This window comes from Schistocerca americana, chromosome 10, assembly GCF_021461395.2.
Source record: "Schistocerca americana isolate TAMUIC-IGC-003095 chromosome 10, iqSchAmer2.1, whole genome shotgun sequence".
Taxonomy (NCBI): Eukaryota; Metazoa; Arthropoda; class Insecta; order Orthoptera; family Acrididae; genus Schistocerca; species Schistocerca americana.
Window position 1 is genome coordinate 134,868,810 of NC_060128.1, and position 15,773 is coordinate 134,884,582.

General features: G+C 39.8%; 1 protein-coding gene across 1 annotated transcript in view; it reads right to left on the reverse strand.

Annotated features, from left to right (window-relative positions):
- LOC124552297 (slit homolog 1 protein-like) overlaps positions 1-15,773 on the reverse strand; it is a 65,859-nt gene that overhangs the window by 21,615 nt on the left and 28,471 nt on the right. The window contains exons 5-6 of the mRNA XM_047126573.1: positions 8,495-8,521; positions 1,002-1,318 (exon numbers count right to left, since the gene is read on the reverse strand). Coding sequence (XP_046982529.1) covers positions 1,002-1,318; positions 8,495-8,521 — 344 coding nt within the window. The remainder of the gene's footprint in view (positions 1-1,001; positions 1,319-8,494; positions 8,522-15,773) is intronic.

The window sequence follows — 15,773 nt, forward strand, 5'->3', positions numbered from 1 at the left end:
TAATCAAAAGTGTTGGCAATGACGTCACAGCCGGTATTTACACAGTCTGAGAAAGAAATAGAAACCATCCAGAAGACATGATTGGATGGCAATGTACTTCAAACCATTGACAGGTATGTAAATGACTGCAGATGCAGTTCTCTGTGACAGATAGAACTGCCAGTTGAGTGCATTAGTGTCATTGTGTTGTTACCTAGCCTGATGTGGTACGTAAGAGGCGTGGACAGTGTCAGATACTGAATGATGGCTAGTCACAGAGATGCCGCATTTCTACTGAAGTAGTGTTATTAGCAACTGAGTTTGAAAGAAGCGTCGATGTAGGTCTACATATGGCTGGGTGGTCGAATCGTGCGATATAAAGATTTATAGGGCATTAGGATGAGACTGTGGTCTGGTGTTGGACTACATGGAAACTTGAGAACATGCATGTCCATCGTCAGGGCTCTGCTCAACAACATCTGACCAGCACAATGGTGGATGGCTGTATGCTGCACCATACCACTTCACATCTGTATCTGCCTTCCAATAACAAGCAATGAATTCCCAACTGTCAGCATATGCTAACCGTTTCGTGTCCATGTGTCCACACTTCAATGCCTCACCTGCTGCCCAGGGTGAAATTTGCATTAATGGCTTGCTCTTGCCACACGTATTTGAAGGTATCATACTAATCAACCTAAATCCTTTTGACTTGCTGTAGCTATAATTATTAGTCTGCAAATTAGGTAAATACTCATTTAATGTAGTTCAGTACACTGTCCTCAATCGCCAATACATATGTTGGCACTTATACCCATTCCACCCTTATACAAGCGTCTATGATGTGCATGGCGGCTGCTGTACCTGGACTGGCCACTGCTCTAATAGTGGAGGAGGAGATGCTAGATACCTCCAGAACATGGTTTTTAACCCATTAAAACTAACGTCATCCAAGACAGCAACGATAAAGTTTCCTTAGCAGCTAACGGTGATACAGTACATCTTTGGATTCACATACTGACCTGAAGCAGTCGACACTGATCTCGGCCAGTTGGTTGGAGCGCACTCGCAGCATTGAGAGCGTGGGGACGAGTGCAAACTGGAAAGGTCCAAGTGTGGTGAGGTTGTTGTTGCTGAGATCTAAGAATCTCAACTGGGGTGTGCCACGGAATGCATCGTATGGCAGTGCGACGAGCCGGTTGTGGGACACGTCCAGGTGGATCAGCTGGGGCAGTCTGGTGAGCCATGGCTCAAGCAGCAGTCGCAGCTGGTTGGCTGACAGGTCGAGGTCGGTGATGACTGCCTGTGGTGACGCCATCTTGCTGCTCAGGGTCGGTGTCTGTGGCAGCAGGCATGGGGGAACAGACACCAGGGACCTGCAGCAACATCAGTATGATTCAAACGCCTTTGGGACTTAGAGCTATAACTAATATCAATGCTTATGTACAATACTTCCCACCTGGTCATGTAAGTGCTTCATATGCCCAGTTGGGATAGAATCAGCTAAGCCGGCCGGAGTGGCCGAGCGGTTCTAGGCGCTACAGTCCGGAACCGCGCGATTGCTACGGTCTCAGGTTCGAATCCTGCCTCGGGCATGGATGTGTGTGATGTCCTTAGGTTAGTTAGGTTTAAGTAGTTCTAAGTTCTAGGGGACTGATGACCTCAGCAGTTAAGTCCCAAGCCATTCAAACCATTGAATCAGCTAAACAAATTATGCGAATCACAACATACTGCCTCTATGTCGTCTGTTTCTCATTACATCTCGCATTACACATCAGGTACTTGTCATCTTGCATCATGCCTAATTGTTACTCACCGACCTGGTCCATATGCCTTTGCCTCACAAATCTGATGCAATTTCTGCTTTAATATTCTCCCTCTGGCTGTTGTTTCATAGAATTGTTGTTGTATGAAGTCCACAACACAGCCTGCCCAATCACAACTAACTCAATAAATTTTGAATAACTAGCACTGACTAAAGGAATAATGCAGTATCTGAACTGGTTCAGTGCCAGTCTGGTAGTGGCTTTGTAATCGATTCCAAGATATTACTATAAAAGACAGGTACATTGCACAAACATAGAAAAGGATTTGAAATGAGTTTGTTGGACTAAATTCTCCATAATTATAAAAAAATAGGTACTACTATAGAAAGTGAAATTTTAATTTGCACAGGGATTCGAAAAGTTTGCTAAGAATTGTCGAGAAAGTGACGTCTTATAATTTGAATAATTAACAAGCTAACAAGTTATTTTAGCGAAATATATATTTGTCTGAGTGTGGAAACAGAAAATTCGGGGCTGCAAATCTTTGGCACTGAAGTTTAGAAATAAAATTACTTTGAGACTGGAATATTTCACAACCCAAAAATTGCAAATAAGAATAACTTATGAAGTATTAGGTCTACAGAAAAAGTAAGATTCTTATTTGAAAGAGGAGAATGAAGGCTTACGAATAAGCTATCTGAATCTAGAAACAATAAATTTTCAGCTTCTTTGAATTTCGACTTTCACTTGATTTGCAGGTACTGTAAATCATAAATATTTCTTCAAAAAAAGAAGTTTTCGTATAAACTTTTTACACTGTTGTCATCAGCTACCGGTAAACCACACTATCAGTAACGAATTTTAATGAAGTGGTGCTTGAATAAGAGGTGTGATAATTTTGTGTACTCATGGTTAATGCGTTACTAATGAAAATAGATCGGAAAAGGAAAAAAAAAAATATAGGCGTTAGGAGTGATGCAAGAACAAGCGTAATAATCCTGTTTTACTCTGTTACATAGAATCATACTGTGTGTACACACAAAATAAAAACACTCACAAACTCTTTCTCATTTGTATGGCAACCTTTTTTATTTATAGAATGATATAGGCACCCTAAAACCTACACAGCAGTACTGATAGCTGCATTTTTCGAAGTCTGTTTCAACTTAAACAGTAAGAAACGGTCCACAAATGATTCACGTAGCCTCTAGGAGTCCATTAGGATCATTGAGACAAACCTGTCCCCAGCACGGAAGATCGAATATGCCTCAGTGGCGACAGCTTGTTTCAGCTAGTAATGTGGGATTAATCTGACGGATGATGGTCGTTGTAAAAGAATCGCCAGGGAGGTGGGTCATTCCTGCGTAAGGCCTACATCATCTAATAAAGTAGGAAGGCTTTAATACACTACTGGCCATTAAAATTGCTACACCAAAGAAGAAATGCTGGAGATAAACGGGTATTCATCAGACAAATATATTATACTAGAACTTACATGTGATTACTTTTTCACGCAATTTGGGTGCATAGATCCTGAGAAATCAGTACCCAGAACAACCATCTCTGGCAGTAATAACGACGACGGGCGCACGGAAAACTGCAGAAAAACCCTAGCTTTCCTTATGGTTGGCACCTTGAGAGTATGGTACTGCATCTTCACTGCGTTTACCGATACTGTTTGGACTCAAGCATCGTTCTGCCATTTCATCTTGTAGCAAGTTTCGGTTGGTATTCATTTAATCGTAGAACTCAGTAGTTATCTTTCCCGTTACATTTAAACAGTTTTCAGGTTTCGGTGAGCTAGCCTTCGTCAGTAGGAAGATGCTCCCACGTGTACTTAAAGATCAGTGAGCTTAATGTCACATTCTTTTGTCTATTTCCAAATTCAAACTCTAGTTTGTTCATGAAACTTTTCACGTCTTTCATTGGTGCTTGGCCAGTTGTTGGCAAGCATGACACGTTGGCAATTTGGTCAACCAAAGGTCATCTTGAAGTGATTAAATGAGTGTATCATCGCCTTTGAGTGATTGCATTTTGACATTTCGCGGCCCCCTCTCGTAGAACATTTAGATCTGAGCTAAGAGAATTTAATCCGATGCTGAACATAGTATTCATAGGCAGAACCTGCCATATGTCCTTTATCTTGAGTTCCATAAGCAGTGCTGTGCTACATATTATCGTACGTAAAATTACTATCTCAATGACTAACGACAGCCGGTCGGGGTGGCCGAGAGGTTCTAGGCGCTACAGTCTTGAACCGCGCGACCGCTACGGTCGCAGGTTCGAATCCTGTCTCTGGCATCGATGTGTGTGATGTCCTTAGGTTAGTTAGGTTTAGGCAGTTCTAAGTTCTAGGGGGCTGATGACCTCAGAAGTTAAGTAACATAGTGCTCAGAGCCATTTGAACCATTTGACTACCGACATGTCTAACGAATTTCTCCTCTTTTCGTATTTATAGAATTTAAGGTGATTTTCATCCGTTCGGGATCCGACCTGTAACATACCTGTACTTACTCACTCTGCTTTTAGTCCTGTCGGTTTAATTGTAGTAACTGAACACCCATAGGTCTTTAATATATCTACCTCTAAATTGTACTATTAATTAGTTTCATTCCGAAATTTTTAACTTTTGGCCTGATAGCCATACAGCATTATTAAATATTTCAGGGTACAATGTAATTAATTCTGTGACATTTTACTCGTTAGCTGAGTTTATTGGCTGAAGCCATTATTATTTACCTTTTTGTGAAGATGGGTGGGAATCTACGTGTTTAGACACAATAAAAGTCCATTCTTTGTGATCACTGACTCACCGTCTTTCATTCGTAAAGGGCGTAGACTCGACCCCTTCGCATAGGCTAACTGTTGCCTCGATGTAGCGAGTGCCAGAAAAGCAAATGAAGTTTACTGCTGTGATTCATATTAGATTGCCCAGTGCTTCGTCTCGTCTTCTTCAGCTGATGTACCAGTGAATGTTACCCGTTTACATAAAATCGATGTTAAAGATATCAGTGGCTACTCCAGTTGATAAAGTTTCGCATCCTTTACTTACTCGTTTACCATACGGAAGTTCAGTGATACATAGATAACCTGGTGTGAATTAATGTTAATTAAACGAGCCCCAGTTCTATCAGATTTCGTACAACGCTACCTCCGTTGCGTAGCCACGAAGTGTACAAGTATTTGCAGCAAAATTGCTTTCAACGGCATCTCAGGTTATTTTTTTGGTTCATAACGCTGAGAGAAACAGATTACGATGAGAGACAGTAAAAGCAGTAGATAAGTTTTGCGATTTGAGCAGCAAAATAGCTGACGATAGTAAAAGTACTGGGAACGTAAATTTAACATAAGCAATAGCAAGAAAACAAGTAAAGCATAAGAAAAATTTGTTGACAACTAGTAGAAATTTTAGTGTTAGGAAATCTTTTCTGAAAATACACGTATCTGTCTGGAGTGTAATCTTTTGCGGATGTGAACATGGAGGATACGCAATTCAGACTAGAAGGGAATAGAAGCTTTGAAGTGTGGTGCTACAGAATAAGGCTGAAGATTAATGGGTACACCGGATTATTAGTGAGGCGATAGTATATCCAACTGCGAAAAATGAAACTTGATTAAAATATGAGATTCAAAGTAGCACATATTCTGTGGCATGAAGGACTCGTCAGTTCAGTAATAGACAGACGGAGGAAAGTGTAGGGATAACAACTGTACAGTGAGAGCAAGAGGTTATAATGGTACAGCCACCCCCAGAACTCATATATATATATATCGGACAATTCAGTGCTTCCTAAGGCCTTGTATGTGTGTCTTTATGTGTATCACTCTGTCCTATTTGATAACAAAAACTTGATATTCATTGCGAAGTCGTGTGGAATGTTCTGGAAGGACGTGCATTGTCATAATTATCGGTGGATTGTGGTCATTGATAAAATTATGTACATATACTAAATTAAGTAACTAATCAAGAAATTGAAGTAGTAAGTCATTAGAAATAAATAACTAGTGACTGCAGAGATGTTAGCATGAAAAATCAATGCTTCTAATTAACAAAATGGCAATCTATAAATCCAGTAACGGAAGACCTCACTATCTTGAGTAACAGCTTTAAAGTTAGTACCAAGTATGATGTATTTTCATCTGTTATTTTTTTTTATGTCTTCCTCTGTAAATAATATTCTTTGTAATTACGTTTGTAATTAACTCTCCAGTTGTTAACATCTCACAATTTTCCAATTTCCAGAATTTGAAGCCTTATTTCTGCATTTTATGTATGTAATTGGATAAAGCACGAGCTCCGTACTACCGCTGAATATTAGTAATCAGATCCAAACTATAATTAATTACGTAACTAAAAGAATATGAGAGACATTATTGTAATTAAAGTTCAGAATGATTTTCTTATGGAAAACTAAAGATTTTACTATAAAAGATTGTCTTTCATTATTGTATTTTATACCTTATTCGGCTGTATCATCAGTTTCTTTACGTGTTGTAAATTTTAATTGTAACATCAAAATTGTACAAAATTAATAATGCTTTATTTAGGAAGCTATTGTTAAAATTCAATATAAAGCGATGCAGCGATGCTGCGACAAGTCAGTTTTGAAGTTACTTTTGGAAGTCAAAGAGATCAGTGAAGTGTGTCCGTGTTTTGTTTACATTACGAGTGTGCGGTTCGGATGTCAATTAATGTGAATAAATTTTGTGAAGCATGAAAATTTCGCATTCATTCATCAAGGCAGAAGAAACTTAAGTTGAGTAACATTCATCATGAATCGTTACAAGGTAATAAAGCAAGCAGGTTCAAATGGACGTAAGTTGCAGTAGTTACCTAGAGATGAAGAGGCTTGCACGGGATAAAATAGCGTCTGGAGCTGTATGAAAGCATTCGTTTGAGTGAAGACCTCAGTAAGACAACAAGGAGGCCTTTGTTTGTATTTCATGCTCCTTTGGGTTGTCTGCGGTGTAGTGATTTCCATTTGCCAATGTGAAAAAGTAATGACAGTCCGTTTACCTTAAATATATACTTCGTTGGATGCGTTTTTAAAATTATTTGGCGCTGCTTTCATTTCTATAGCCTTATCATTCTCAAAAGGTCAGATTTTATGTGTTCTGATAAAAGAAAGCGAACTTCGTTAATGTTCATTAGATAGCACGATATCGTGGTTCACACAACCAAAAGACTTACCTAAGTTAAAAACATCAATAGTGATAATTTCTCACTTACTGATTTTAGTACATTGAAAAGATAATTACATACTACGGTCATTTGTAAAATCCAAACCCTATGCTACTGAAAATGTTTACGTATCATAAGCGATTATAAGTTACGTTGTGCAGAATCTTCCTGAATATTTGTGAAAATATTTGCTGGGCATAATAAAGTGGCTCAGGAAATGTCCTTCTTTCTTAAAAATATTGCTGTGTAATATGTCGTGTAAGTTACGCGAGTGAATATACACTACTGGCCATTAAAATTGCTACACCACGACGATGACGTGCTACAGACGCGAAATTTAACCGACAGGAAGAAGATGCTGTGATATGCATGATTAGGTTTTCAGAGCATTCACACAAGGTTGGCGCCGGTGGCGACACCTACAACGTGCTGACATGAGGAAAGTTTCCAACCGATTTCTCTTACACAAACAGCAGTTGACCGGCGTTGCCTGGTGAAACGTTGTTGTGATGCCTCGTGTAAGGAGGAGAAATGCGTACCATCACGTTTCCGACTTTGATAAAGGTCGGATTGTAGCCCGTCGCGATTGCGGTTTATCGTATCGCGACATTACTGCTCGCATTGTTCCAGATCCAATGACTGTTAGCAGAATATAGAATCGGTGGGTTCAGGAGGGTAATACGGAACGCCGTGCTGGATCCCAACGGCCTCGAATCACTAGCAGTCTAGATGACAGGCATCTTATCCACTTGGCTGTAATGGATCGTGCAGCCACGTCTCGATCCCTGATTCAACAGATGGGGACGTTTGCAAGACAACAACCATCTGCACGAACAGTTCGACGACGTCTGCAGCAGAATGGACTACCAGCTCGGAGACCGTGGCTGCGTTTACACTTGACGCTGCATCACAGGCAGGAGCGCCTTCGATGGTGTACTCAAAGATGAACCTGGGTGCACGAATGGTAAAACGTAATTTTTTCAGATGAATCCAGGTTCTGTTTACAGCATCATGATGGTCGCATCCGTGTTGGCGACATCGCGGTGAACGCACATTGGAAGCGTGTATTCGTCATCGCCATACTGGCATGATGGTATGGGTGCCATTGGTTACACGTCTCGGTCACCTCTTGTTCGCATTGACGGCACTTTGAACAGTGGACGTTACATTTGAGATGTGTTACGACCCGTGGCTCTACATTTCATTCGATCAATGCAAAACCCTACATTTCAGCAGGATAATGCACGACCGCGTGTTTCAGGTCCTGTACGGGTCTTTCTGGAAACAGAAAATGTTCGACTGCTGCCCTGGCCAGCACACTCTCCAGATCCGTCACCAACTGAAAACGTCTGGTCAATGGTGGCCTCGCAACTGGCTATTCACAATACGCCAGTCACTACTCCTGATGAACTGTGGTATCGTGTTGATGCTCTATGGGCAACTGCACCTGTACACGCCATCCAGGCTCTGTTTGACTCAACGCCCAGGCGTATCAAGGCCGTTATTACGACGAGAGGTGGTTGTTCTGGGCAGTCCTACTGATTTCTCAGAACCTATGCACCAAATTGCGTGAAAAATTAACCACATGTAATTTCTAGTATAATATGTGTGTCCAATGAATACCCGTTTATCATCTGCATTTCTTCTTGGGGTAACAATATCAATGATCAGTAGTGTATGTTGTAGCCTCGCCTTCCACAGATGCCTTTCACTGACCAGTCCCAATATATTTGTAGCCCGACGGATAGATGTAGGATACTCTACCTATGACGAAAGGTTCCTTATTGCTGCTATGAGGTAGGGGCATTGTTCAGTGACAACAGTTTACGATTCAGGCGGGTGTCGAGACTCACTTGTTGGCGCAGTCGGCCGTGGATCCCTCCAGCTTACAAGGGCACTTTTCGTCCTCTGGAACCCTCAACTTTAGGCCCCCGATAGCTGCCACCAGCGGGAGTGCTAGCAGACACAGCAAGGTGACTGGGGTCCGCATCTGTGGGCACGGACCACGAAAATGTTTAGCACAGTCCATGAAAATGAGTCTCAACGGCGAGCTTCCAAAGCACTACATATGTTTTTGGATAGGGTCCGCCTTTAGCAAAACACAGTTTTGTTTCTTAACCCCAACATGTTTCACTGCGGTACAGCATCTTCAGTGGGCTTTTCTTATTTTTCATCTATTAAAGATAAACATTGTTCTATACTGGCCGGCCGGTGTGGCCGAGCGGTTCTAGGCGCTTCAGTTTGGAACCGCGCGACCGCTACGGTCGCAGGTTCGAATCCTGCCTCGGGCATGGATGTGTGTGATGTCCTTAGGTTAGTTAGGTTTAAGTAGTTCTAAGTTCTAGGGGACTGATGACCTCAGATGTTAAGTCCCATAGTGCTCACAGCCACTGTTCTATACTGTTTGTATAAATGTAACTATTAGTTTTTGAATCGTAGTTACAGATATTTGAAAAACACGTAAATTATGAAATTCATACCTTTTTACCACATGGTGCGGTTTTTCTGATGTGTTTAGTTTCTACAGAGACCGTTTTGCTTCACAGTTTGTCATTTGCAACCACTTTTACCTTACAGTAGATAAACTGTTTAGGCCAAAAATTACGATTTGAAAATTTTTGTTTCTATGCCTGAAATTATTTAATTCTGTGTGTGTGTGTGTGTGTGTGTGTGTGTGTCTATTTACATAATGTTTCACTTACATTTTCTTTTTCTTCATCTTCATCACTCTCAACACTATATATTGAGTTACCATTGTCACTGTTTACCAGCTGTAAAACCAAACATGGTGGGCAGTGGAACAGTTGAAGGTGTAAAAACAAAATGGCTGACAGTGGAACAGTTGAAGGTGTTCCTGGCGGTTGTTCTGAATCTTTCAGAGGTGTCTATGTTTTTTTCTTTTTTTGGTGTGTGTCTGAGTGAGTGTGTTTGTGTGTGTGTGTGTGTGTGTGTGTGTGTGTGTGAAAAGGAAGAGGAGAGAGAGTGACAGGAGGTTTTAAGTCTTTTTTTCTTTTTATTTCTTTTTTTGTCTGTCTGTGTGTGTGTGTGTGTGTGTGTGTGTTTTTGCACCTTCAACTGTTCCACTGCCCACCATGTTTGGTTTTACAGCTGGTAAACAGTGAAACACTAACAGTGACCGTGACAGTGACAACTCAATATATAGTGTTTGAGAGTGATGAAGAAAAAGAAAATGTAGTGAAACATTAAGTAAATAGACACACACACACACACACACACACACACATAGAATTAAATAATTTCAGGCATAGAAATAACAATTTTCAAATAGTAATTTTTGGTCTAAACAATTTATCTCCTTTAAGGTATTAGTGGTTGCAGATGACAAACTGTGGAGCAAAACAGTCACTGTAGGAATACAACACATCAAAAAAACCACACCTTGTGGCAAAAAGGTGTGACTTTCATAATTTACGTGTTTTTCAAATATCTGTAATTACGATTTAAAATCTAATAGTTACATTTATACAAACAGTATAGAACAATGTTTATCTTTGACAGATGAAAATAAAAGCCCACTGAAGATGCTGCACCGCAGTGAAACATGTTTGAGTTAAAAAACCAAATTGTGTTTTGCTGAAGGCGGACCCTATGCAAAAACATACGTATTGTTAAGACAAATACGGAAAAAAGTGCTTCAACCCCAAGATGATCATTCCAAAGCACTAATTGTGGCAATATCATCTGTTCAGCAACAGTTTAGCTATGGAAATGGAAAAAAATACAGAACATACACTTATTGTATTGGGATGGGAAAAGATTGAGGATCTGTTAGATGTTCAGTTTGGCGTTAGGCAAAGCAAAGGCACCAGAGAGCCATTTCGAATGTTGGGCTTGATAATGGCGGCAAGACTGAAATTTATTTGCTCTGACTCGATCGTTCGTTCATGAGCGCTGAAAGGTGTGCCTGTTTTTTTTTTTTTTTTTTTTTTTTATTCAAAACTGGATGTACTGCCCTCTGTTATAAAAAGGTTGAAGTGAAATTACTATTGCGAAAAGCGTGTCTCATTGCACACATTTACATAAAGACAAATCTAACTGGGGTGCACTGGGCTGCTAATTAAATCAAACTGTTATTCAGAAATCACTTTCGACATCAAACTGTACACTGCACAAAAAATTGAAAAACTGAAGTAACATAGTAACACTGTGAAAAACATACTGTTCACTGGCCCATCAAAAATCTGAATTACAAAGAAAACGCTTATAATTTTTCGCGCGTAAACGTAAGATGAGAAACGAAATAACCAACAAAGTATGAAATGAATCTCACCTGAAAATGTGCAGCAAAATCGGCAGCAACAACACAGCATGAAGAAATCGCGCCAGCTGAAACACACTAAAGTATAACTAAACCACTGGGGGAAAGATTGGGTTGATTTTCTCATACTAAAACTTGCTTGAAACGAAAATAGTAATAAGTTCATTATAATGACAATGCTGTGTTTGAACTTCTATTTCACAAGAACGTAATACGCACAGGATACCAAAAACTTTACTTTCTTTACAAAAGTCTTACAAGACAACACTTTTACAATTATGTAAATTGAAATGAATTAAACTGAAATGACGTAAACTGAGGTGGGGAAGTGAACTGTTCTGTTTCAAGAATCGCTGACATTAACAATACACGCCAGCAACAAATATTACGTTAGAAACATATCTATAACGCAAATCGATTTTCTCTCTTTCATAAATGCTGTGTCTGTAAATCCATCCATTAGATTAATAATTCCTAACAATTTTCTTCAGCAAAATCTTCCTACAATATGCACTACGCTCAAAGTTCTGCCAGCTTACTCCACGTCCAACACTCGACTACGCTCTACAACTGAGCCAAAGATACACAAATTCAGAGATACTTCTGTCACTGCTGTAAGTCGACTGTTCCACAGATGTTACGCGCGACTGTTTCGCTCTTGTGTCATGAAACTTCGAAACATTCTGAAACTATCCGCAAATAAGTGGCCAGTCCACTATGAATGTCCACCTTTTAAGACTTAACAAAACATCAGTACTGGTCAAAACAATTAAAAGTTGTCTACACGCGTATGTGCAGGCTTGACAAGAATGCTTGATCAAGCCTGTTGTGCCAGCATACATGTAGAAGCGTCAGTTAGTGCTTGTCGTCACTGTCTTTGAGATTCGATACACTAGCGTACAATTGGAAAAACATGCTTGCACAAAATGCTTCATCGTCCTGGAACGGATATCTACATCTACACCCATACTCCGCAAGCCACCTGACGGTGTGTGGCGTTGGGTACCTTCAGTACCTCTATTGGTTCTCCCTTCTATTCCAGTCTCGTATTGTTCGTGGAAAGAAAGATTGTCGGTATGCCTCTGTGTGGGCTCTAATCTCTCTGATTTTATCCTCATGGTCTATTCGCGAGATATACTCCTCGGTGAAGGTACGTTCTCGAAACTTCAACTAAAGCCCATACCGAGCTACTGAGCGTCTCTCTTTCAGAGTCTTGCACTGGAGTTTATCTATCATCTCCGTAACGCTTTCACGATTACTAAATGATCCTGTAACGAACCGCGCTGCTCTCCGTTCGATCTTCTCTATCTCTTCTATCAACCCTATCTGGCACGGATCCCACACCGTTGAGCCGTATTCAAGCAGTGGGCGTACGAGTGTACTGTAACCTACTTCCTTTGTTTTCGGACCGCATTTCCTTAGGATTCTTCCAATGAATCTCAGTCTGGCATCTGCTTTACCGATTTTTAGTAACAAGTACACTTCTATGAGTGATCACTTCTTCATTCTCCAATTGTACTATGTAAAATATCGCTTATGCTGTTAATGTATGTTTGTTGACAAATAGTAGAATTATTTCTGTACCTCACTTACGTAAACATTGCCTAGGTTTTGACTGTAATTTGATCTGGAAATATTATTAAGTATTGAAGGTAATGCGATGGCCCTGTTAGGGACGTACCTTATATATGAAATGAAATGATGGTGTGGCATTATTCCCCTCGAGACCATCTATGGGGTTGTTCGGGCGCCTGGTGCAAGTCTTTCTACTTCGCGCCCCCTCAGCGATCTGTACGTCTTTGTGATGTTGGTAAGAATACATGATTGAGGCCCGAGCGAAGAAAGTATCCGACCCTGCCTGTAATCGAATCTGGATCCTCGCGATATAGAGGCAGCGGCGCTGTAAAATGTTGTCAAGAATGAGGAGATTTTGTTGTTGAAATAGGAGAATGTGAGTTGTAGGATAAAAGGGAGGACACATGCGATATGTAAACACTGTAATTTCATTGTAAGGCATTTTGCTAATGTCTATGAGTAATTTCAGAAGTGCGTTCCACAGGGACCCTATCGTTAAATTTGGCCAAGGCAAGACGACGTGGATGCCATAGAGTAGCTGTTTGTTACCCCGCAGTATTAGGACAATGGAGGTTTCCGCTGTGTTTTAGACCCGATTTATTTAAAGATCGTGCTCGTGAATTTGAACTGTATGGGAGGTGGAAGTTTAATAAGTGACAGCTGTGACTTGCATTAGTTGGATGAGGTGTACCGAACTGTGATCTGTTCTGCAGCGCCGTATGAGGAAGAGACTATCATTAAATATACAGAAACTGTCCTACAGTATGGGCAACTCACAGACATTACGTGTTCCGTACGTGAATTAAATTAAATTTGCTCTCTCTGATGAAATAAACATGGATCGGGCACCGTGTTATGCAACAATTGAACATCAGACTCCTATACTAACATTTTTCTTGCTTAGGTGATGCTCACTTACTGTCTCATCATCACCAAGCCCAAACCAGTAAAGATAGAAACTTGAAATTTGCAGAGGTTGTTGGTCCTTTATTATAGGGGTCGTTTAAAAAGAGATTTAAAAAAATAGCGGATGAAAGGATTTTTTGACAAAACGTCGCTGTTAAGGCAATTTTGAGGCTAGACCTATGAAAATTGGCATTTGGTTTTTTGATCAGAAATAAAAAAGTACATGTTTCAGCATTTTTGGAAATTAACCCCTGTGGGGGTGAATGTTGTTCTTGAAACTAAATCATTGTTAAAAAACACAAAAGTATTTTTAAAATTACATGTATGATAATTATTATTTGAATTCTCGATTGCAAATAAGAAACACGTATTTCAGTATTTTTGGAAATTTAACCCCTAATGGGATGAAATAAGTGATGAACTGTTTTATGAAAATATTTAACTATATCTTTTTGAAGTTAAATGTATGAAATAGAAATTCTTCAAATCCATATGTGGCATACAGCAACCCAGTGCTTAACAGTATTGGCTAAAAACAGTCTTGGTTGCTATTTTAGTTTTTTAATTTTTCAACGACAGGTTTCGCCTTATTTAGGCATAACCTGAAGATGCCTAAATAAGGCGAAACGCATCGTTGAAAAATAAAAAACCAAAATTGCAACCAAGACTGTTTTTAACCAATAAATGTACGAGAATTTGTATTTACCTCCTCTGTTAGAAAAATAGAAACGTGTTTCACTGTTTTTGAAATTCAGCCCCCAAGGGGGTGAAACAGGGGCTGAAAATTTTTAAGAAAATATTTCGTTCTGTTATAAAAAAGCTAAATCTATGACAATTTATATTTCACTTGCCTTTTAGATATAAAGAGATATTTGTTAGGGGACGAAAGTTTCTATGGAAATATCACCACAAGAACGGAAAAGGCAGCAGTAATAAAGACTTCCGATTCCAGCTACCAGAATCGCGTTTTTGTCAGAAATACAGTCGGAAAACACGGTGTTTCTGTGGCCTTCATTAGCATAAAATGTTTAGAAGGTGCAGTAATCAAAAACAAAAATGTCTGTGCAGACAATACAGTCTAGGCGAGCGAATAAAATAGAATATGGATGCTGAATTGGCATGAAGAGAGTAATTGTAACGATGGTTTACAATTAAACAAGGATGGTCTCACGTGGAAGAGACGTTTATGCTCTTGGAATCAGGTGAGGGACAGCGGTGCCATCTGCATCGGTCATGATGCACCTGTAAGTTTAGTACCCCTCAGATTTCGATGCAATTAGCAATTTTATCTCTTAACCTTCGAGCGGGAGCACAACTTTTTTTTTTTTTTTTTTTTTTTTTTTTTTTTGCGTAAGTGGGCACGAGTTACAATTTCCTTAGGTATCAGTTAAATATTTACATTTACACAACGGAATACAAACAGAAATCTTTCATGGCTCATTGTGGGCCTCTGGATGCTCACACCTGTACCATCTGGCTCCCAATGTTCTTTTATATTTACATGTTGACCTTCCTTAATATCTACAAAAAATAAAACGCCGAGTAGTGCAACAATTTCACATCAGTCCGTAGCTTTGCAGTCACTTCTACATTTGCAGTTTAAGACAGTCGGTATATTGATTAATACGGGGTACTATCACATCTATAATACCAGTTTCAGAAAGCTTGAAAAAAGGCATCAGTTTCATTAGAAATATTGCGTGAATAGCTTGTGAGACCAGGTAAACTTTTATAACACTTTTTTTGCCTAACTTTTTGTTTTAGAGGCCGGTTCTTACTCCATTTTTAAACACTGTCTTTTTTTTTAAGAAAATGTCAGTTTCTGAACTTCTTTCTTCCTCTCTCTTTCATTTCCTGTCCGGATGTAGTAGATAAAGTGAAAATGGCGCATACGTTCAAAATTTTCTGAAAGAAACAAATATAACACGAAAGGGTGTGCGGGATATGGAGTGTTCCACCATCGTTTTTCTTGTGAAACAACGCGATGCTGAGGTTCTGAGTGGAAGAGGGAGGGTAGAGGAAAGGAGGGTTGGAGTGGGCGTCAGGCGAACAAATACTAAGGGCTACTACCACATCGCAAGGCTCT